We start from the raw sequence: 22166 nt of genomic DNA, 5'->3' as shown, positions 1-22166 counted from the left end.
AAACACAGATTCAGCTAAAGGTGTGTGTGGGCATACTTTGTGAGTACCAGGTCTTGACAAGCCGCCTTCTTGTGAGGACAATTTGGCTGGCCGTCATAAGGTTCAGAGGATTAAAACACCAGTGAAATAGTTTAGTACAATTGTGTCCAAGTTTGGTTCAGAGTCCTGGTTAAGGTTCGCCATTTATTTTGGGTAGTTAAGTTCAGGGTGAGAGGTTGGGGAAAGCATCATGCCAATGAGAGGTCCTCATAAGATACAAGTATGCGTGTGTGTGTGTCTGTGAGTTTGGCTTCAGCATTTTGTTCTTTTTCTTGGAAGCTACAAATGTGTATCTTAGGGTGAGGGAGGGGTTGTCATGGTGACCGGTCCTAATCACTGGAATACCTGACACTACACTACACTCTCCAGTGACTTCACGCTCCTTTTGGACATAATTGCAGGAAGTGGCAGGACAGATGGAGAGGGGAACGCTGCCTGAGGAGACGGCTGGAAAGATCCCCTTTCTCCGGGAGCTTCAGCCTCGCGCGAGGCCCAGCTGGCTGTATTAGTCATTCTCAATATTCATTAGGAATTTAATTAGGAGCGCGGAGAGGGATCACAATCATTCTAAGTTCTTCACTAAACTTCCTCCACTGGAGATGAAGCCACTGTTATCTGGCGTCACAGTGGGGCAGACTGTCATTCTGGCAGCAGCTTCCAAATGGTCCCGTATCGGAGCAGAAGACGGAGCTGCTTCCTGCGTCATGTCTTGAAGCAAGACACTGCAGAGTACACACTAAAAATATGTCTTAGTAGAAAAATAAAATCAATGAAATTGTGCCGGTACAGATCAGTGCAAAACAGCCCATAACCCCACCTCCAGCCCATTCACCTCCCAAAAAAACCATATCAACGACTGACTGAAGAACTTGCTTTGTAAAGAACAAGCAGTAAACATCTATTTGTGCAAAAGCAACTTTTTATAAATTAAAAAAATGCATATTTAAAAAAAATTCTTACCCTTGATACAAGCAAAATGTCTACAGTTTTGTTCATCTTCTTGTATATATTTCTGCAAGTTAAGCATACAGTTGTATCACCTGTGTATTTGTTTTCTAAACTTTCACACATTGAAACATTCATGCATTCAAACAACATATACATATGAAGGTTTGCCTCTTGCTTAAATAAACAGACCCACGTGAATTTTGATCCTGAACTGCACCGCTCCCCAGCGCAGCTCGCTGCATGACACTATGGCGAATAGGGCGTGGCAAATATGGTGGCCAAGTACATTTAGGGTGTCTTGATGAGAAAAACTTGTTTTCATGATTTGCAGTTCAGAGCGTCCTCGGGACACCCAGACGTCCTCCTAGCTAAAAGCCTGGACTCTTTAGAATATTCACTGTTACTGACGATGGAAACAAATCAGAAAACGGCAACTGGAATAGTCACTAAAATCTTGCAAAAGTTCCATTAATACAGAGACAGAAGCAGTCAAGTCCGCCACTGTTTAGCGTCAGACGCTGAGTTTGTTTACACAGCGACAGTGCCACATTTTTGGAAACGATATCCAGAGCAGGAACTTTTCAGTGGATTCGCGTGGAGGCTGGAAACGGCTTCATTTTTAGATGAGTCTCAGCGTGGAAGCAGACTGCCCGTGAGGGCTCTGAACCAGAGGAGGAGCTCACGGCAGAACCTGATGCTCACTGAAGACGGCAACAATGCCATGCTTTTCACGGAAACCAGGAACGCGAGTGGCTTTTCACAATAAAAGTCGATGAGAGGATTGGTTATCCTACTCTCACCAATGAGCCAGAAATTTGCGAGAAGACCACGTCAGAATAGAGAAGGCCTGAAGGCGGTCGCATGTGCAAGCCATTAAAGGAAATAATATTCATGCAAAGTCCTGTGTCCGTTGTGCCGTTTTCTCCTTGAAGTTATTTCAAATGAATATTATTAATATTTAATTACAGAAGTATTTTTATATTAAATTAAAATAAACACACTCCTCTGTGGTCCAGTATCAGTTTAAAAGCTGCCTACTGTAGGTATACCTTTTCTCAATGATGTCACATACCTTCCATCAGGTGAATTCTCTCACAAGACTTTTGATGAGCTCCACAGTTGGCAGAGGAAGTGAACGTCACGTGAGCTGAGTTTTGTGACAACAGAATTAGCTTCAGACATGACTGATGACTCACATTTATGACTGTGGCTGTACGCACAAGAAGATGTGTCTGCTCAACAATAATGGTGTGATCTGTGAGAGGATGAAACCCAGCTGCAACCCCTCATTTTATTCCGACATGTATTTTCCTCCCCTCTTGCTTCATTAGCACCGCCATCCTTCTCTGTGCCTCTATTTTAAAGTGTTCATCCGTCTCTCGTGTGTCGGGCCCCGGAGGTCTGTTCCGTGGCAGGTCATTACATGATGGTGGATTTCCTAATGAGACCATTAGCGGTGTCGCTTCTTCCCTTCATCTCTCCACCTTCGGTGTTCATGTCATGTTGGTCTGAAGTTGAGATCATACCGTTAGGTCACACTCAAATTCCCAGTGAGGGTTGCTGGAATGAAGTATTTTGTCTCACACTGGCTTCAAAAGTTGCATGGAGTTTCCATTACAGTTAGTGTGTCATATACAAGCTCAGCTATTGAATGTGAATTTTTGTTTGTAGCTGGAAAACATCAAAGACTATGACTTGTTATTCAGATCACAAGTTCAACACAACAGTTATCGCTACATGTTAAGCGTGTCTATCTTCAGCATTATATTTATCTTCGAACAGACATCCGAATATCAAACTTGTTCTTGGTCCTACGGCGTCACATTTTGCCGATCATCAAATGGCCTTTCCATGCTGCATGCTGAAGCATTAGGAGGTTCAATTCAAAGTGCTATAAACACCAAGAGACATCTAGTCATGATACAAGATGGAAACCTTGAAGAAAGCTACCCTATGAGAAATCCTGTGTCCATTTTTTTCATGTTAGTTTAGCGTTAGTATCAGGCGCTTCATCCTCTCTGTACTTGTTTAAGGTAAGGTACCTGCAGTTACATCACGAGATGGTGGTGGTGTTTTTTTCAAAACAGAATGAAAACACATTTTTTCTTCTTTGCAATCATGTCTGGGTTCACTTGTGACCCTTTAACTCCTCCTACTCAATATTTGCCATCAGGGTATTTATTGGGACAGAGGGCGCAACAATATATTGCGATATCGATTTTCTTTCCCCCACCACTAATGGAACCTATGTCTGAAGTTGGCGATGTGTTAGGTCACCAAATTATAAAGCAAAATCATGGGTCTCTCCAAGGGGAGCAAAGCTTCGCTCTTCACCTGGTGCATGTGTACCGCTCTCTTGTACACATACGTGAGAGGTCAAGTATGGCATGTTAAATAATAATCCTCATAGCGCAAAAGCTGGAACATTGAGATTCGGTAGGATGGAAGTGGACAACAAATGGAAGTGGTATCATCTGCCAGTTCGCGGTGCTGTACAGCACAGTCACAAACAAACAGAGGCTGTCACGCCCCAACTCTGGTCATTTACTTCTAAAATATTGACATGTTTAAAGCAGTGTTCGCTGCTCTGCGTGAGTAACGTTTGCTCTTTCAGACTATAGCTGCAGGGTCACTGGTGAAGCCATCAAATCACAACAGTGAGCTTGAGCAGAGCTGTCTGGACAGAAGAGCTAAGGGCCAGTAGTGACTCAGGGCTTTCAAACATATTCACCATGAGCATATTGATTTGTTTTCTAATTCTAGACCAGATCCGTCTCCACTATAAATGTGGATGAGAAACCAGGCAAGTCGAGCTTTCCATCGAGATCGCATCAGCCAAATAAACAATTCTCTTACATGTGGATCTGGTGATCTTCATCAGATCATCATTTTTAAGTCCTCAGTCACAGCCAATCAATTTAAATTTATTTAAATAATTATATGAATATAATACATATTCTAAATTAAGATTTGATCTGATTGACCAGAATGTTGTAGCCATTCATCTGAGTCTACTGCATCCATTTCTATTAAAACACACGTTTTTGCTCAAGCTAAAAAGTGAGAGTTAGTCAGTGTTGCAGGAAGAGTAAAAACAAATTGATGTATTTACAAGACACTGATTTATCTCTGGTCCTCTGGGAAATTGACTCTGTCTGGCAGAGCTGTGGACACACGAATGAGAACTGCACATTTGAAGCACTTTAAGGCCCATTTATGCTCAACTTAGCATATGGATCTGGATACGGACAGAGCCTTCTGTCTCTATGTTCAATCCGTCCGCATTTCTTCACGTTTCCACGAAGCTTACGGATGCGGACCAAACAGAGCAGTACCACTGGAAACCGTGGGGGCCAGTGCTGCTATTACTACACAATGTGTAGCTCTGAGACACAAAAAAGACAAGACAATGGCAGAAATTCTCTGTACTCCAGTCACGATATATTTGATGGCCGCCGTTTCGTCTTTTTGCAAGAGATACATTATCAATACTTCCTCCACAGTCGCCATGTTGGTTTTGGAGTTTGTTGTTGTCATAAATTATTGACTTTGAGGTGACAATGCTCAGTATTTTGGTGGCATGAAGCTTGTTTGCTGGTAACAATCCATATATTAGACACGTCCTATAAGCTGATGGGGTTCAGACTGCAAGAAAAAATGTTGCACCTTGGTCCGGAATTCAGGGTCTTTGGAGACAAAACCATGCGAACAGTAATGTGTGGGTTTTTGAGACCACCCCACTTTCCAAAACATGTGCGAGTGTGTGTGCGTGTAAGTGGGTTGTCAGTCTACCATGCACACATATGTCTTGTCCAGCGTGGCCTACACCAAAGACAGATTCAATAGTGCAGGACGTCTGCAGCAGTGGACTTTATGTCCATGGCGTGGGAGGCAGATACTGATGTATCTCCTTTATTTGAGCTCCTTCCTGCTCTGACAGTTGGGGACCTGTTGTTTCCTATTTTATGTGCGAAAGTTAGAAACTGTCCACTGGGTAAAAGGGCTGAAATGTGTCTTTTAATAAACAGCGCCCCTGTGGAAATCATAAGTTTTTGCCAGCACATCCAAGAGCACAACTCATCGTTCTTTGCAAACAGCTTCAAAGTTTGTATAGTTATAATAAACATTGTGATAATAAAGAGTGAGTGGAGCTTCGACTTCCTCAGGTTTCATATAGATACAATAGAGCAGTGGTTTAAATGAGAGACTAGACTGGAGAGGACGAGTCTAGAGGAAGGAAATTGAGTGAGACTGGTATCAAACTGAATTTTTTTTTTTTATTAACAAACTATCCTTAACCAACAACAAAAACACTGCCATGTCACTGCAGCAGAGAGCATCCGCTTGTTTGTAATTATCAGCTTTTCCAAGTATTGTGTTAATAAACATATGTGACCTAAAAAAAAAGCCTGTGAATATTACTGTACACAGAATTTATACAAGATTGTATCAGCCAAAAAATGAACTAAAAGTGGCAATTAAATATGCAGAGCAGTCCTCCAGTTTTTATTTAATAACCATGTACTACACTGCGTTCCAAATTATTATGCAAATGATGTTTTTGTTTGATTTTCCAAAATACTTGATGCAAATAACGATCAACATAATTTTCCAGTCATTAGCTGTCGAAATGTATTTCAAATGTTATTGAACAAAACTCCTAATGAAAACAGTATTTAAAAAATAAATAAAAAACTTAAAACACACTGTTCCAAATTATTATGCACAACATAGTTTCAAGACATTATCTAGTTTGTAAAGAACTGAAAATAGTAATTTGTTGAATTTACAGCAATATAAGGTCACGTTTAGTAAAATAAAAAGCTATTACAATCCAAAACATCTTAACAGGTCAAGTTACATGTTAACATAGGACCCCTTGTTTGATAGCAGCTTCACAGTTCTTGCATCCATAGCAAAAGATCTATGAGGGTGGGAGGCCATTCACATCCAAACAGCAACTCTGGGAGGCTGTTCTGACATCCTGCAAAGACATTCAAGCAGAAACTGTCCATAAACTCACAAGTTCTATGGATGCAAGAATTGTGAAGCTGCTATCAAACAAGGGGTCCTATGTTAACATGTAACTTGACCTGTTAAGATGTTTTGGATTGTAATAGCTTTTTATTTTAGTAAACATTCAGTAAACATTATATTGCTGTGAATTTAACAAATTACTATTTACAGTTCTTTACAAACTAGAAAATGTCTTGAAACTATGTTGTGCATAATAATTTGGAATAATTTGTGTTTTAAGTTTTTTATTTATTTTTTAAATACTGTTTTCATTAGGAGTTTTGTTCAATAACATTTGAAATACATTTCGACAGCTAATGACTGGAAAATTATGTTGATCGTTATTTGCATCAAGTATTTTGGAAAATCAAACAAAAACATCATTTGCATAATAATTTGTAACGCAGTGTAGTCCAAGCATTTTTAAAGTCATATAAAATTACAGTTGTTTTTTTCATATCATGTTCACAACTTTCGATCTATGCACACAGCCTTTGGTGATAATAAGAAGAATACAATGTATCAATTCAAAACTTTTTATTCCATTATGGGTTTTTGGTCAACAGTTTTGATGATCTAAAGGTAACAGGTAACATTTATTATAAGAAATGATCCATATTCACATATTAATGTTGCCATCATATTTTTGTTATTAATATTGTTATTATTTAATTATCTTCAGTTTATGTGTAAGTATTTCTTGAGCTTAGTAAAATTAGCCAGCTACTTTGGTTTAATCTATTTTCTCAATCTGCTGAAACAAACTTCTCCTCTCAAAACAAAGCCAAAATAAAACACTCAATTTCCTTTGACACCAGGTGTAACTGAGTTCAAACAGGTCTTCGGTGTGTGTTTTTGACCCAGCTCCTCCATGTTTGTAGAGACAGGCCTGCCACAACACACCAGCACATCTCCTCACAACGCAAACCTACATATCCCGAGCAATCTCGGACAGCAAATGTCCTAGTGTCACACGTTACAGGCGATTTAAAAATACTTCATGTGTGGTGAGGTTGATTATGATTGCCAATCACGGTGGGCTAATGTCATCATCTGAATAATTCACAGAGCAGTGTGGGTGTGAGCCGAGGGTCAAAGTGGATAATGGCGGCCCATATGAATATTTTAGTGAGTCTGTTTTTGGCATCAATACGTACGAGCAGAGATGATGACGACAGAAGAAGAAAAAAAAAAAATATATATATATATTTTTTTTATTTTATTTTTTTTCTTATTTGTGCCTTTTCCATACTTGTTTTTTTTTCTTCAAATCAGATTGTTGGAACATGAAGTACATAATCACTTTACATAGCATAGACCTCCACCAAGCTGCTCATTTACACCCAGTGTGAATATTTTTACCCAATATAATAAGAATACATCATTATTTTTTCTGAAGGCTAATGGTATGTAACACATTTGAAGAGCTTCAGTTTATACTTGCTTCAACATCTGCAGAAGGTCCACCAAGCAACCTTCGTGGCATGAACACGCACTCAGACACGCGCAGACTGAAGCACACGCACAGCTAAAGCTCAGAATCCTGGGATTTTGCACCGCCTGCCTCTGGGTTGGTTTCCATTAGCGCCTGAGATGATTAACTTTCCATTGATGCAGCAGCACAGTCAGAGGTGCAGTGACGTCAAGCTGTGACCTTGACAGGAAGGCAGCAGCAGCTACAGCAGTTACCTGCTGACCGCTCAGTGAGGTGGGCGTGCAGAAGATAGACAGAGAAAAGTGGAGGGAGAAGGGGAAGGGAAGCATGCGCTGAACTTACTGCACAGAGCTATGATGTGGCTGCTGTCCTCGTGGACAAACTTTTTCGTCACCGCTTCCTCCATGATCTGTTTCACCTGCAAGAGATGGGGAAAAGCTGCTGTGTGTCACTTGCTTCAGCAGGGTACAAGATTAGTGTGCTGTTGACACACTTCGAAGTTTGATTTAGACACATGACAAAACTTCTACTACATTTCTACAAATGTCTAGTCATCAATGAAATTGTTTTTATCCACTTCATAATATCATAGAAAAAATGCCTGTGGAAAGAAGCATAATTTGGTCATGTACAAAAATCTTCCCCAAAAGCGAAGTGGTCTGTCAAATGTTTAAATAAAAAGGAAAAAGAAAAGAAAAACAGAACTGAGAAAAGAAACTACAATGGCACTGTAACAGTGAAGTTTTTTTCATCAGTATATTTCCGGTTATATAAATATTGCAATGGCACAATGAGCTCACAAGGACAGAGGACACTGTATTGCTACAGAGTTCCTATGTGACACACATGACAAACTTGAAGAAGAGGCTGCCCATGAATGAGAACACTAAACGCTGGTCCACATTTTTCTAACATAAGACTCTATGTTGTGCTTTATGAAACTATGATCAAACTATGACTTCTGTCGCATTGAAAATGAATGGGGAATTTGTAAATCAAACGGACCAATAGAACACCAACAAAACCAAATCACTTCTAAGTCAGCCCATTTCCATTCAGCTTCATTGAAACTGAAATACGTAGGTCAGTTTTTCAGTTACACTGTTTACAAAGAAATACACAAACAAAGGACCGTCATAGCTGCTACTCACTGATTGGCTGAGATGACAACTTGACCACAATAACTCTGTTCATCGCAGTCGCAGGACAGTCTGTTTATTCTAGAGACCTAATTGTATGTTGTGTTGTTTTGTGACATTTGCATTCTTTTGATACTTCTGAATGGTGCTGGATGCATGAAATCGCTCATAATGCATAGTCAAATGCTTTAAAAAAATAATAATGAAAATGCAGGGTTTCCACCAGGATTTTTTGAACCCCCCTTGAATAAATATAAGGAAATCAAAATGGAAAGCAGCCAATTAAGAAGCAATGCTTTTTCTCATGACAAATGAATCTCGCTTCCATCTGCAGCCATCCTCACGCAGTCCGTCTCTTCATTTGTCTGGCTGGATCCGCCACTTTAGTTCCGTGAGCTGTGGACGCATTCCTGTAATGTAGTTATGTTTCTTTTAAATACATGCTTAAAATGGCCATGAGCATGTCAACCTTCCTGATTAAGTGTTTATATGTTTCAATGCATTTCATCTCCGGACATTTCATCTTTAATGAAGGGACCATTATTCTGAAGGCATGGCGGCTCTCATTTAAGCTGTGGTGCTGTGCCGCGATTGTTTCCATGTCGCGAAAACCCTTAAAATGGCAGGCATGCAGTTTCCAGTTTTCCAGCGTTAGCGGCAATCCTCCTGCATGCAGTTCTGGGGTGCATCAAGAGGACTGGAAGATACTTGTGCCGGAATAAACTTGTTTTGATTCTTCTGAGGTACATGAAAATGAGGAGGGAGTCTTGGTTTATTTTTTATTTCTTGCAAAACATTTTAGTCTATTCATATATCCCTCATATTTGTCAACTATAAGACACATTCACTTCGTTTTCTTCACTCTTATTATAGTGTTGCCTTCGTCTCGTCCTTGGAAAAAAGGGCGATGGAGGATATTTCGTCTCATTTCCCCTGACGAATACTATCTGTGGCTGCACTCTGTCTGAGTCTCAGCAAAATGAACTAGTTCCAAGTTCAAAATGATCAGTAATATGTGAGTGATGCCTCTTCCTCATTCTGTCCTCCCTCGTCCGCCTCCTCACTAAGTGGAATCTTTGGATTTGAACAACCATCACCACCTACTGAGCTTTGGAAGCTACTTCATGAAGCCTCATCCTCTCATCAAAACGTGCTTCTTTTCTCACAGAACTCCTCCACTTCCCTTTCGCCATGTCTTTGATATTTTACCAGAAGACAAGAATTTATTGACAGAATTTACTGAGAGTAGTTTGAAAATCAACCAATGGACCTGCCGGCTGTCAATCAACCCGCAGTGTTTCAAGGACCACTGGATTTTCTAAATTTGCACAGCTAGAAAAAAAAGTGAGGAATGGGAGGTGAGGCTTTATTTGCATGTATCACACACCGATGAGGCGGCAGCCCTGTTTAAGGTCAAAGGAAGAAATGTAGTGTGAAAACGCTGAAGGATGAAGATTACTACTTGAGTCTCTATTAGATTTTAAACAGATATGAAACTGAGCGAGACAAGTTTTTGATGTGGTGTAGTTGTTCTATTCAAACAGACAAGTCGCCATAAAAATGTCCTAGATCACAGCAAGCAACATCTCCACTGTGCAAACTGTACAGTTCTTTTCCAGACAACATACGACAGTGACTCTAATATCTTCACCGTTTCTGAGTCCTGGAGACAAGAACAAGAGGAAAAACACAGAAATGAGTCACTCTGCAGTCGACTGTGTCTCCAGAGAGAAGAGATATACTTGACGCGTCCATAACTTGCCAAACTTCTCTGCAGACTCAGAGACCCCTCTGACAGTCCTGCCTTGTTCGGATCCAATTAACAGTTTTAATTAGACAGATGTGTCATAATGAAGCGGCACAGCGGTTCTTGTATTCCTGAATAATGAAACTAACTGCAGCAATAATATTTTGTTGCCTGACACGGTGCATATCAAAATGCAAAGCAATTAAGATGTGCAACCAGATTCTTCTGCAGATGGATATTGATATTCCGAGTCTAAGTCTGGCCATAATATCCAAGCAACAAGCTGTGGGATATGCTAATGATCCCCAGTCTCATTCTCCTGTCTGGCTCTGTGTTACAGGACCACAGCTCCCAACGCAGCAGTAGATGGACACTGACATCGAAGGCAACGTCACAGACGCTTGCCGTAGTCTGACTGACCACAATCAATAGATGGGAAAAAATGAATGTCATGACGATTACTGAAAAATAAAAGAAGCCCAAGTAACCTACTGCGTGCCTTTTTCAAACATGCACCTATCTTGTCAACAAAACGGCCGTGAAAAATGCCCAGTTTCAAGTGCCCCAGCGGCATAAACCAACCTGCAAAACCAAAAAGAAAAAGTGACTTGAGTAAAACCTTGGCAAAACTAGTGGGGGCATTAGCATTGGTTAGTGTAACATCTGTTCAAGTTTGGTCAACGCAACAACAATGATCACTTTAATAACTGTAGAAACCGTTTGCAGTGTTTATCAGATATGTTTTGAAAAGTGTTCTAAGCATGGACAGGAGGCCTTCATTGACCCCAGAGCAATGGCCAGCTACAGCAAACGCCATGAGGAAACATCTGGTAAGGTTCCCTCTGAAAGGTGAAATAGAAATGTGGAAGGAAATCAATATCTTCACCTGCACATGTCAATAAGTGTGACACTAAACTGCCTTTGAGTAAAGAGCTCAGTTCTCTGTCAATGAGGATGGACATCACTGCTGAGTCCAGCTACTCCCCACAACAATATGTCTATCATCACGGTGCTTCCTCAGGAAAATTATATATTGTAACTGCCACATTCGATCCACAACTAATCATTCTGTGCTGGATTTCTTCACGCCAACTCATTCTCCATTATCAAAAATGACACTATCACAGAGTACAGGCTGGTTTGTGTTGGTCATCCTTGCATTGCTAGCTTGTTAGTGGGGCGGTTGGTTAAAGCAATGTAGAGCCAACAAGGAGCAAAAACATCCACTTGTGAGTTGAGTTTTGATGCACTTCATTTTTAAGACTTCTCTTCCACAAAGCACATCTGTAGTTTAATATTCAACCACAGACACTGGACAGCCATTTTTGACACACTGGTTGGTGATAGTCTCAGGTCGATTGCACCCACACTTGTGTGGGTCTTCAATCTTTGTGCGAGCGGTTGCACCATTTAAGTCCATTCTCATTAATTATTCAGCGAGCAGACAGAGTAATTGAGCAACAATTCTCCATGTTCTCCAATACAATCCTTATAGATTATTCCCTGAAAAGCTGTTTTAATAATTCAAGAGGAAGTTTCGCTTGGTCCACATAAAACAGCAGCAAGATCATAAAACCAACAGCTTCAGTAAAAGGAAGAGCAAATAACTGTTAAAACTGCATCCACTTGTTAAACATTTCTATTCCACAGCTCATTTTAAATACAACAACAAAAACAAAAACCTGGATGCAAGACAATGATGCCATGATCCCCGGCAGGGATGGTGACAATATTTTGCTGTATACTTTGGAACCCATCCCACTGAAAACACCAGGACGGACATGTACACTCACAGCAGTTTTGTCCAGCACAGTCCACCAGCTTCACAAGCGTGAGGTTCAGGTTCCGACACACTGTACAATATAAGCTTGTGTCTCAGCCTTTTGGACTCATGAAATACACATCTTAGATTTATGTCCACCTCCTTGCAAAAATCTACATCCCAAGCATCATCAGCAACCTTGGAAATGTAAGCAACCTTGAGAAAAACCTCTTCAACAGCTCTAAAACCTTGAGAAAATCACATGCAATTATTAAAAACCCTGACAGAATCAGTCTGACAGCACCAAAAGCCCTTGAAAGGACAATAGCCTGAACATCTCAGCCATCAGAAAACAGAACAACAATGGCAGCAGCATTAGACACAGCAACATCATCGGCTGCACAGCGTAATACACCAAAACAGAATCAACATCAACAAACATCAGTGGTCCAAGAGGCTTCACATCAAGCAGCTGAACCTCGATCTAGATCTACAAAATCACAAACAATCTCCACAAGAGCCTCAGGAATCACCAAGTACCGCCAACACCATCAGCAACATAAACCAGATCATCGACGAACAGAGAAAACAGCTGCTTTCCGGAGAGTTGTAGCTTATTCTAACATGCAGTCTCAGTTGTCGTCCACAAGGACCTCAATTGTGACACATGAGCCTTGCTTTCAAGGAGGAAGAATTTTCCAGCATGACAGTAGTGCGTTTTAAACATGCAATAACAGTTCATATCCCCACGAACTAAAACCACAAGACTTGTTTAACAGCTTTAGTAAGGCCCAAAGCAGACAGCGGTTTTAGGACAATTAAAAAATTGCTTCAGTTTTATTTTATTAAAATTCCATGAAAAAGGCATTTTGGAATGACAACATATACATAAATGGCAAGCAGAGCTCACTAATGAAAGCAGTAAAGATGAGATCAAACATCTTAAATCCTCCTAAGACATATTGTCACGCCTTGAGGGGTCCCGCCCACTCCAACTCCAGCTGGGTTTTCGCTCTCATTATTTGCACACCTGAGTCCAGTTTAGTGATTTTGCTTCTTCCTCTTGCTTGTCTGGAAACTGGTGAGTGGTCTGGACTACTATTCTTTACCGTCTTTTGCCCGTGACCTGGAAACCAACGCTGCCATCTCCCTGACACTGATCATCTGGTGTTGACCCTGGACTGTTAGATAAACTGCTTTGCGTCTTCCTTGTACACCGGCCTTGCATTTGGGTTCAAGCAGTCGGAGCTAGGACCTAAGGTAACCCCAGGCAGCAATTGGTGACCTTGTTGCGGTACCTACGCATCATCGTTCGATGGTGGTGTATCTTCATGGGGGGCTCAACACTGCATGGGTACCTCATCGCCAGTGTTTCCTTGTGATTACAGTAAACTTTATTTACAATCATCAACAGATATCGTTGTCATCTATTGTTCCATGCTGCATTCAGTGCACTTCAACCCGTCTCCTCTGATCCTCTCTCTCCAAGCCTCATTACGCTCTGTGAAGTAATTGTTGTTTAAACTGGTGCTTACTGTGGCCCAGAGCCAGATTGGAGCAAGGATCAGCAGAGTTTTCAGCAAACGCTCGGAACCCGGAAGCGGCACAGAGGGGCGAGTAGAATAAAAGTGTCACGCACCGTTCAGTGAAAATTCAGTTGAAATAGACACACAATGTCAATCGCATCCCTCACTGACTCACTCAGGAGCTATAAGTGACACGGTAGAAAAGACGTGGTAGATCATCTTTCAGGGCAGCCTAAAATAACATTAACATGCAATCACCACAGACTATACGAGTAAAAAGGTTTGCATGTGTCTTGGTCATGAGGGTCTGGTCAGGCTGTCACAACAATATATGAGTTTTATTTTTGGATTCTTGCAATAGGATATGTATCGCGATACAGGAGTGATGATATGATACATTGTCATATATTGCGATACTGTGAGTTCAGCAATATATTGTCCAATATTATGTGCATGAAAATGAGTTTATTATTGATATGACGTCAGTCCAGTTAGACTTTCAGTTCCAAAGTCTAGAGGAAGAAAAACTCATTAAACATATATCACAAATCCAAGTATCTATGTATTAAATATTGATAAAGCCAGCATAAAATATCAAAACAATATCACATTATCATGTATTGCAATATTTGATCACACATATTGACACAGTATTGCACAATGAAATATTTGAGCATATGGATATTTTCTTACACCCCTCAATTATTCATTACCCAGAAGACACCTTAATCCAACAAACACAAAATACAAACCTCAAAACTCAAAAGCGTCCTGCTGTTTTCTTTCCTGCTCTGCTCACTGCCACTCCCACACACACACACACACACACACACATACATACACATACATACAATCTTGCCTATTCCATTCCATGCAGCAACAAAAAGAAAACATCACAGGAATAAGTTACATACAGTAACTTCTAATGATATCACCGCAGTAACCACTAGGCCTGGGAAGAGGATGAAGTGCGTCTAACTGAAGATAGACGACTATTGTGGTACTTCGATTGTGGCTTACGTTTCATCCATCCTTTTTCTCCTCTTATTCCATAGTAGTGGCAGGTATTGTGAGAATTTCCAATCCACATTATTGGCCAATGAGAGTCGCTAAAGAATAATTTTTTTTTGGATTGTGGGAAGATAGCAAAGTAGTCACACACATGCATAGTAGGAGATTTTGATCCAAAAGCTGAATACTGATAAGTGAAAGCCGAGTGTGTTGATTTATCTTTCTCTCTTCTATTAACTCTGTAATTAGTGCTAGAATATTGCGTAGCAATAAAAGCATGTGTTGCTCTTCTTTTACCACTTATTACAATGATTTCATTGTCTTCTGCTGTGAAGAGGCTTTATGAAAACAAATGATCCAGTTGGCAGCAGGGAAGCATTTGCTGTTTCAGAACAAGCGCCTCATGGCTGCCATATTAATCAAAAACTAAAGCAATTTAACTTTAGCGAGGGCTGCTGAGGCTTTCTGTTGCCAGGCGATGAAGAGCGAACGGAACACGCTTGCAGGGATGGGATCTGTGGGTGACTGCAGGGTCAAGTCTCGCAGTCTCACCATTTATATTTCATTCTCCACAACCAGAAGCGGTTTAGAGTCATAGAACATGACCGGCCTCAAGCTCAAGTATGGACCCAAGACCTCATGTTCAAGGTCTCGGTCTCGACTCGGATTCCACTGCATTTACACTGGCTGTTGTCTCTGGATAGTTTTCACTCAGTCTCGGCCCTCAAAGCATTGATCTTGTAGCGGTCTCTGTACACTCTGCTCTTGGGTTCGGTGGTCTTAAATGCAACACTACCAAACACATTCGTTCCATACAGCAATGATGGTCATAACATTTCCCTATAGTTTATAAAAAATAAACTTGACCATTAAAAAAGTAGACAAAAAAAAAACACTGAAATGATGTGAGGCTGTCACAATCCATATTACCGCTCCAGGAATTCTACAAGTCCAAGAGCATCTGAAACCTCTGACAGAACATCCTCCCTGGAACTAAAGGCTCGCTGGCATGCAGATGTTCAGTGCAACATTTTAAACATTTCCCTCAGTCGAGTCATTATGCCGACTTTAAAACAGCTACTGCAGTTATAGAGAAGGAGATACCTGTTATATAAGACTATAGTCCAAATACAGTTTTTGCACAGATAGTCACACCACACACGACAGCCAGCCTTCACGCATCATTCGACCCATTCTAGTCTACTGCTTGTCTACTGCTCCAACCGACACACAGGTGTCCACCACAGTGAGCTCAGTCCTCATGGAGTCCACGGGAGAAGCTACTCCAACTTGTCCTGAGTTGAGCTTGAGTACTACTGATGAAGTCCGCTTTTCAGTTTGGTCTATTTTACGTTATAATACATTTAACTCATCGGAATCTGGACATTTGGGAATCGATTCAGAATTGTTCATGTCCGAATTGTGGTGGATCAATGTTCCTCCACCACCCGATCACTGTAGCATCAAAAGTTATAAGAGGCATCCTACTTGAGAACCTTCTCCAGAGGCACTACAGTAAAAGGGCAGTGGACATGGTGTGGGACCCCTCCCACCTGCTCCTCAGCTTCCTGGAACTGCTACCATATGGATGGCGCTTTCATAGTATCAAGGACAGAACCAACAGACTGATGAACAGCTTCTCCCCACAAGCTGTCAGAAGGATGAACCGCTAAAGTCAATTAGTGTCAATTACTCGTCAATTTCAAAGAATTGCTTTTCACACTCTAGCAATATGAGCCATGTCTGATGACAGTGTGAGTGAGGTTTGAAGTCTGTCTTTAAATACAAACAATTCTACACGGCAACAGAGTTGCACTCAAACTATATATTTTATTGCCACTTCTGCCAAGGAAACATCTACTACCTTTAAATCTTAAAATACTTGGTAATGCAGCTACCAGAAATTAATGTCAAGTCTTAATTCATTTTTGAAGTTCAGTTTTATATATATATATATATATATATATATATATATATATATATATATGTTTGTTTTTTTTTTCTCTCAATTACCAAACACTAAAAAGTCCTGCAACAGTTTCTTTCCCTTTATTCCCTGTCGCAAAATCTCCAGGGTGATGGATGTGAAGAAGACAGGAAAAGTTCCTGGAATTACCTCCTTTTACAGATACTTGAGCTCAGCACTTTTTGCAAAGTGGCGTGTCATCAAACCTGCTCACTGAAGCTGAACACACTGTGCACACGCCAGGTCACACCAGAATCTCACAGTGATTACTGTAAATGTTATTTACAACACTTATCACTGTTATCTATGGTTACACGCTACATTCAGTGCACTTTACCTACTCCTCATCTCATCCTCACTCTGTGAGGTAATGGTTGTTTCGAGCTAGAGCTAACACCGGAACAGAGCCAGCTTGGAGGAAGGTGCAATGCCAGAAGACACAGATCGTCTATCAATTGTTTGCCTGACTGCCTCACTGAAGCTGTGGTGTTAGATATACAGCATGAATAAATGACATGGCAGATCGCATTAGCGATGCACACCTGGCTTTGTGTCATTCAAAACACTATTGACAGATCTGTGCCATGCGGACGACAAGGCTCAACAAGCCATCCTCACTCCTGTAGCGTGATATATTTGATATTGGGAAAGTGGACTTTTGTGTCAAAGGCAGCCTTCAGCGTTACATGTGGACACATTTGGCTTTCAACTGAAGCAAATGTTCCACCTACCACGGCTTATTCTCATAGCGTGGGCAGCGTTAAATAGAGACGGAAGTTGGGGTTAGGTAAGCCACGGGATGGAGCTCCTTTTGTTCTACATGGAACATGTCAATTGTAGCGGCCGGGCATTTCAGTCATGGTGACATCCAAAGCCACAAAATGGGTTGTAGTGAAGAGAGCTTATGCGCCACCAATTCCAGCTGCTTGTTTCAAAAGTTGCTTTCAGTCGGCGCCATGCTACTAAGCACTGCGTCTGCAACTGATGTCGGATTCAGTCAGAGAGTTAGTGAGAGAGAGAGTGAGAAGAAAGATGGACAGAGAGAGAGAGAACGAGAATAATGGCCCGCAGAGATATACATAGTGATGGTCATAATTCAAGAGACAAACAAATGAAGGCACCTTGAAGGCACAACAGTTAAGATGTGGCCTTGAATGGCAATGGTATTGAAAACCACATTGCATACAGACCTGGGGTTCTCACCAAGGCAGTGAGCTTGGATATTTATCACATGCAAAACATGATGGACGAATCAGGTATTCCAAATAAAACGAATAGTGTGACCATAAACGATCCTCCTGACACCCCAAGCAATGGTGTCTAAATGTTAACGGGGTGAAAACATTAAGAATTAATGCCAGCAGAGCTTCATTATAATTGACCGGAGATATCTTTGAGCTCTGTGACACAGCCTACAGTGGCCCGGCGACCTCAGAACCCTCTTTTACTCCCTCCTGGTCTGTATTAAGTAGATAAAGATCTTGGTTACTTGCAGACATCCTGAGGACCGCAGCTATTTCCAGCCTTACAAATGTCACAATGATTCAATTTCAGACACCAACCAGCAGCTCACAACCACTGTCAACCGCGTCACTCACATGTTAGGTAAATCATTCTTCGGTAAATCTCTGTTGCTTGTGTCTAACCAGGGTCCTGCACATGCTCACCAGCACAATGTGACCACTGGAAGTCATATTTGAAACAACATCATTTGCTTACTTCAGATCAAACAGTTCAATAACACAGTATTAGACACATAAATGTGTCATGCAATCGCTCTAGTATTTGATGTAGTGTTTTGGACAGCCTCATACTGTTGTCAGTCAACGTTCGACAACCCTCGCGAGTGTGCATTTCCTTGCCAGCTTAACGTATATTAAGAAATGCATATGACAAACCCATGGTAGTTCAACACGTATATTACTCATGTCATCTTCTTCCCTTCTGGAGGTCACGAATGAGCAACTTTTATCCCAGCTACCTGGGGTGAGAGGCCTTGTAACAGTGGCCAGTCCAAATTTACTAGCTCCCATTTAGTAAACACTGTTCTGGGTCACAGAATAGTAACAGGATGGTCTCCTCCTATGGCTGGAAATATAGCCTCTGCATAGGGCGACGCCAGTATAGATTTGCACCTCAGATTATTTTCTGGACAATTCTGTGACAGTCATGGTCTGTATTTGGTGTCTGGATGATGAGTGAAGGGGAAGATATGGCGAAAAAAATAAACCACATAGTTTAGAAACCACTTCAGTTTAAAAAAAAAAAAAAAAAAAAAAGATTTGACTGACCATGAACTCTGAATGAGTTGCAACAAATTAATCTAACTAAAACTAAAAACAAACCTAAATCAAAGGTCTGAGGTTTGACATCAGTTACATGCCACCACATCGTCCAAAGGGTTTGAAAGCTGAGGTCCCACCCAAACTGGACGTTTAAGATCCTAATGTGACCTTCTCTTGCATATAACTGTTTGCAGAGAGTCACCCTCAGCACTATCTTATAAAGCACTCCGACTGTGTTTACGTCACATCTGCGGCTGCATGAAAACTGTAGGAGCTTGGTTGCTATGACAACTCGAGCTGGAGAAACCGCTGTGGAGATAGCAGCAAGAGGCAATACAACTGCATGATAGCCAACTCAGCAAAAAGCAATTAAAAACACTCATTTCCACGTTGTCTTATTTTCCAGTGACAAATCTTGCAGCCAACGAAAAAATAAAAACAAAGTTTAAAAGTCCAGCAGAGTTGCTGAAGATATCAATATGAACAGTTTGTGCCACATTTGCCTTTGATGGAACAATATAATCTAGAAGTGGACAAAAGTGTAGGCACCGCCTGGAAAAGCCATGGAACGCAACACATTCAACTATAAAATTGCAACACCACACCCTGAAAGGAATGTAGCTATTTTGCGAAGAAAGTGGCATCCCCCACATCTTCTATTGCCAAACAGAGAATTATCTCTCATCAGTAGTGAGCAAGAAAAGAGATGGACAGCAAGTGTTGTGCAATATTCTAAATGTGCCATTGAATTTATCATTTCCCACTAAAGCATCTTTGAGGAGCATATGTTGACAAACAGATGGTTGGATGCTAGTTTCCAAAACGTTCAGGACATCTGCTTCACAAGTCCTGTTACACATAGCTAAGTGTATAAAGCTGAACTGTCCCAGAGGAGAGATACTGGATATGAATATGCCTCATGAATTTGACTTGTGTGGTGAAGACACAATGACTATAAACTCCAGGGTTCCAAGTGACTTTCAATATCAACGATCAGTCGCTCTTGTTGTGTTTAGTTACCTGAACGTAACACCTTTTTAGCTTGATGCCTAAATACTTTAATGGACGGGATGATTAAAAGAATAATCACTAAGTCATTGCTGCAGCTGGAAACTAAAGCTAAAACTTAAAAAAGTATTTGGTAATAGTTTTTTTGTACAATGTGAATTGTATCTGAAGCGTCTGCCTGATTTTTGTGTCGCGCCATACAGAGTAAGTAGGCAGGAAGAGGGACCTCTGGAAGATCTGCTCAGCAATATGAGCAGTTGATCAAGGTATAAGAAATACAGTTGAAATGCAAAATATGCAGTCACCTGGATGCAACTCCAGTTATATGAGTAATGACTTTGGTATTAGTCATCCTCTTGAGGCGCTGCCTCAGCTCCTGAGGAAATGAACACCAAACTGTCCTTTTTTAATGCTCCTTCTTTCCCATTGTGAGGTCAGAAATAATGTGGATCTGGCTTCACTATTTACACAGTGAAGGTCGGCGGGTTCAAATGAACCTTGGATGAAGTGATGAGCCTAATTCGTGGCTTCTTCGTCTAATATTAATAAATCCTTTTTCCTCTGTTTAGTCAAACAAAATCTCACATATCCGCCCATTTATAAAGTATTTCAACAAGATTACATGGAAGTTCTGCTGTAGCAATTCAGTCGACAAAAAGGAAATCTCGGGTTTCCATGAAAAAAATTCTGAGAAACAATGCGGCTTCGTTTGAGAATAAAGTACAGTATGTCATCAACCAGGAGTGATCGAGTACTGACATTTGAGTACTTGCCAATACGGTGTAGCAAATACCGATCAAGTGAATAATTTAACAACCATTTTAAATTATGATTTTTGAAAAATCCTGATACCACTGCCACAGATTTCTCAGTTTAGCCTGCCAATCTCTGTTTATGATGATATATAATAACTAAGATCCTGATACTGACTTATGTATACAGTGTTCCTTGTTTATCGCGGGGTTGAAGCACTACGATGGAAGGAAGTAGCAGCACCATCATGTAATCGTAATGTAAGGTCATTGCACAGATCATCGGATAAAAGTATCTGGAAGTAAGTATCTGGACCTACTCATGTCATCATTGAGCATTTTCTTGAATTAAACACATTTAAAACTACGATCAATAAATAAAGCCTCCAGAATTTCAGTGGTTTCTCTCGCAGCAGCTGGAGCGGGTCATAAATCAGCTGATGGCGGACGGCGACAGCAGTTGCTCTTGGTCTGAAGGCTCTTTGGTGTAGTAATCCAAAAATTCAATGTTAATGAGAGAACATGTTTCATTTTACAATCCTTCAGCAACCTGTCAATCGACCATGCGGGAGCCAATTTCATTAAATTACATTTTATTTTACATTGATCATTGTTGAAGAAAGTGAAATGGATACGTTCATGATTTTGTGATGGATTGTTTAAAGCTTGAATATTGCTTTATGCTATTACAATGCCTTGATCTTAGTGGGTAAACACACGACCACACATCCATTGGTAGTGTTCTAATGATTGACATCATAGTGCTTTTTTAACTCAGTTTCGACCATTTTCATTTGTGTGGATCCCTAGTTTAAATACCAAGCGATCTGTGCAGTTTATTCAAACTAGCCAGGCATACTGCAGCATACCAATCTCCGGCACGCTGGTTCCTACCATACATGAAAAAGGTCCTGGATGTGAAAAGTCTAGTTACCTTATTGATTCTAAAACATTTGGTCTGCAGATGTTCCACGGCCCTGAATGAGATCCTGCCTCCACGTCATGATCACGGCACCTGCCAGCTTCCTCCAAGCAGAGGTGCTGGAGACCCTCAACAGGTCCATCACAAGACAAATGACTTCCATTATGGTCAGAATCATCCAGCCTGCACAGCTCACCCCGGCAAACATTAGGCTGAGGCGTCAAACCCAGAACTTTTAATCCAGGTGTGGAGGGGCAGAGGCATCAGGTTCAGAGTTTTCAGAGGAAGCTCTTCCTGCCTGCTTCCATCTATAAATAAAAACCCCTTGTTCGCTCTACAGCTGGTTTAGTGACGTGAGTGTATGTGCTAAACCCATTCTCCAACGGACTGTTTCATCGCATTCATGAAAGGAGATGCGGTATGTAACATTAGGACAAAGGGCAGTGGCACAAGCACGTCACGAACTCATCTCATTGTGTTGAATCTCTGCCGGTCGGAATGACAGTCCCCGCGAGCGGCAGCGCCGCGGTGATGTCAGGTAACCGTTGGTCCATCCGACTGACAACAGCGGTCGAACACAAGTGCGAAGGCGGAATCATGACGCTGGTCG

The 22166-nt window shown here is 41.1% G+C and overlaps 1 protein-coding gene across 3 annotated transcripts in view; it reads right to left on the bottom strand.

Moving 5' to 3' along the window:
* The window catches only part of sgsm2 (small G protein signaling modulator 2), a 62547-nt gene that overhangs the window by 39949 nt on the left and 432 nt on the right, over positions 1-22166 (bottom strand). For all 3 annotated transcript variants that reach the window (XM_053872115.1, XM_053872116.1, XM_053872119.1), the window contains exon 2: positions 7781-7856. In XM_053872115.1, the coding sequence (XP_053728090.1) occupies positions 7781-7856 (76 nt within the window). The remainder of the gene's footprint in view (positions 1-7780; positions 7857-22166) is intronic.

The sequence above is a fragment of the Synchiropus splendidus genome, chromosome 8, assembly GCF_027744825.2.
Source record: "Synchiropus splendidus isolate RoL2022-P1 chromosome 8, RoL_Sspl_1.0, whole genome shotgun sequence".
NCBI lineage: Eukaryota > Metazoa > Chordata > Actinopteri > Syngnathiformes > Callionymidae > Synchiropus > Synchiropus splendidus.
This window is presented reverse-complemented; position numbering and strand designations above follow the sequence as displayed.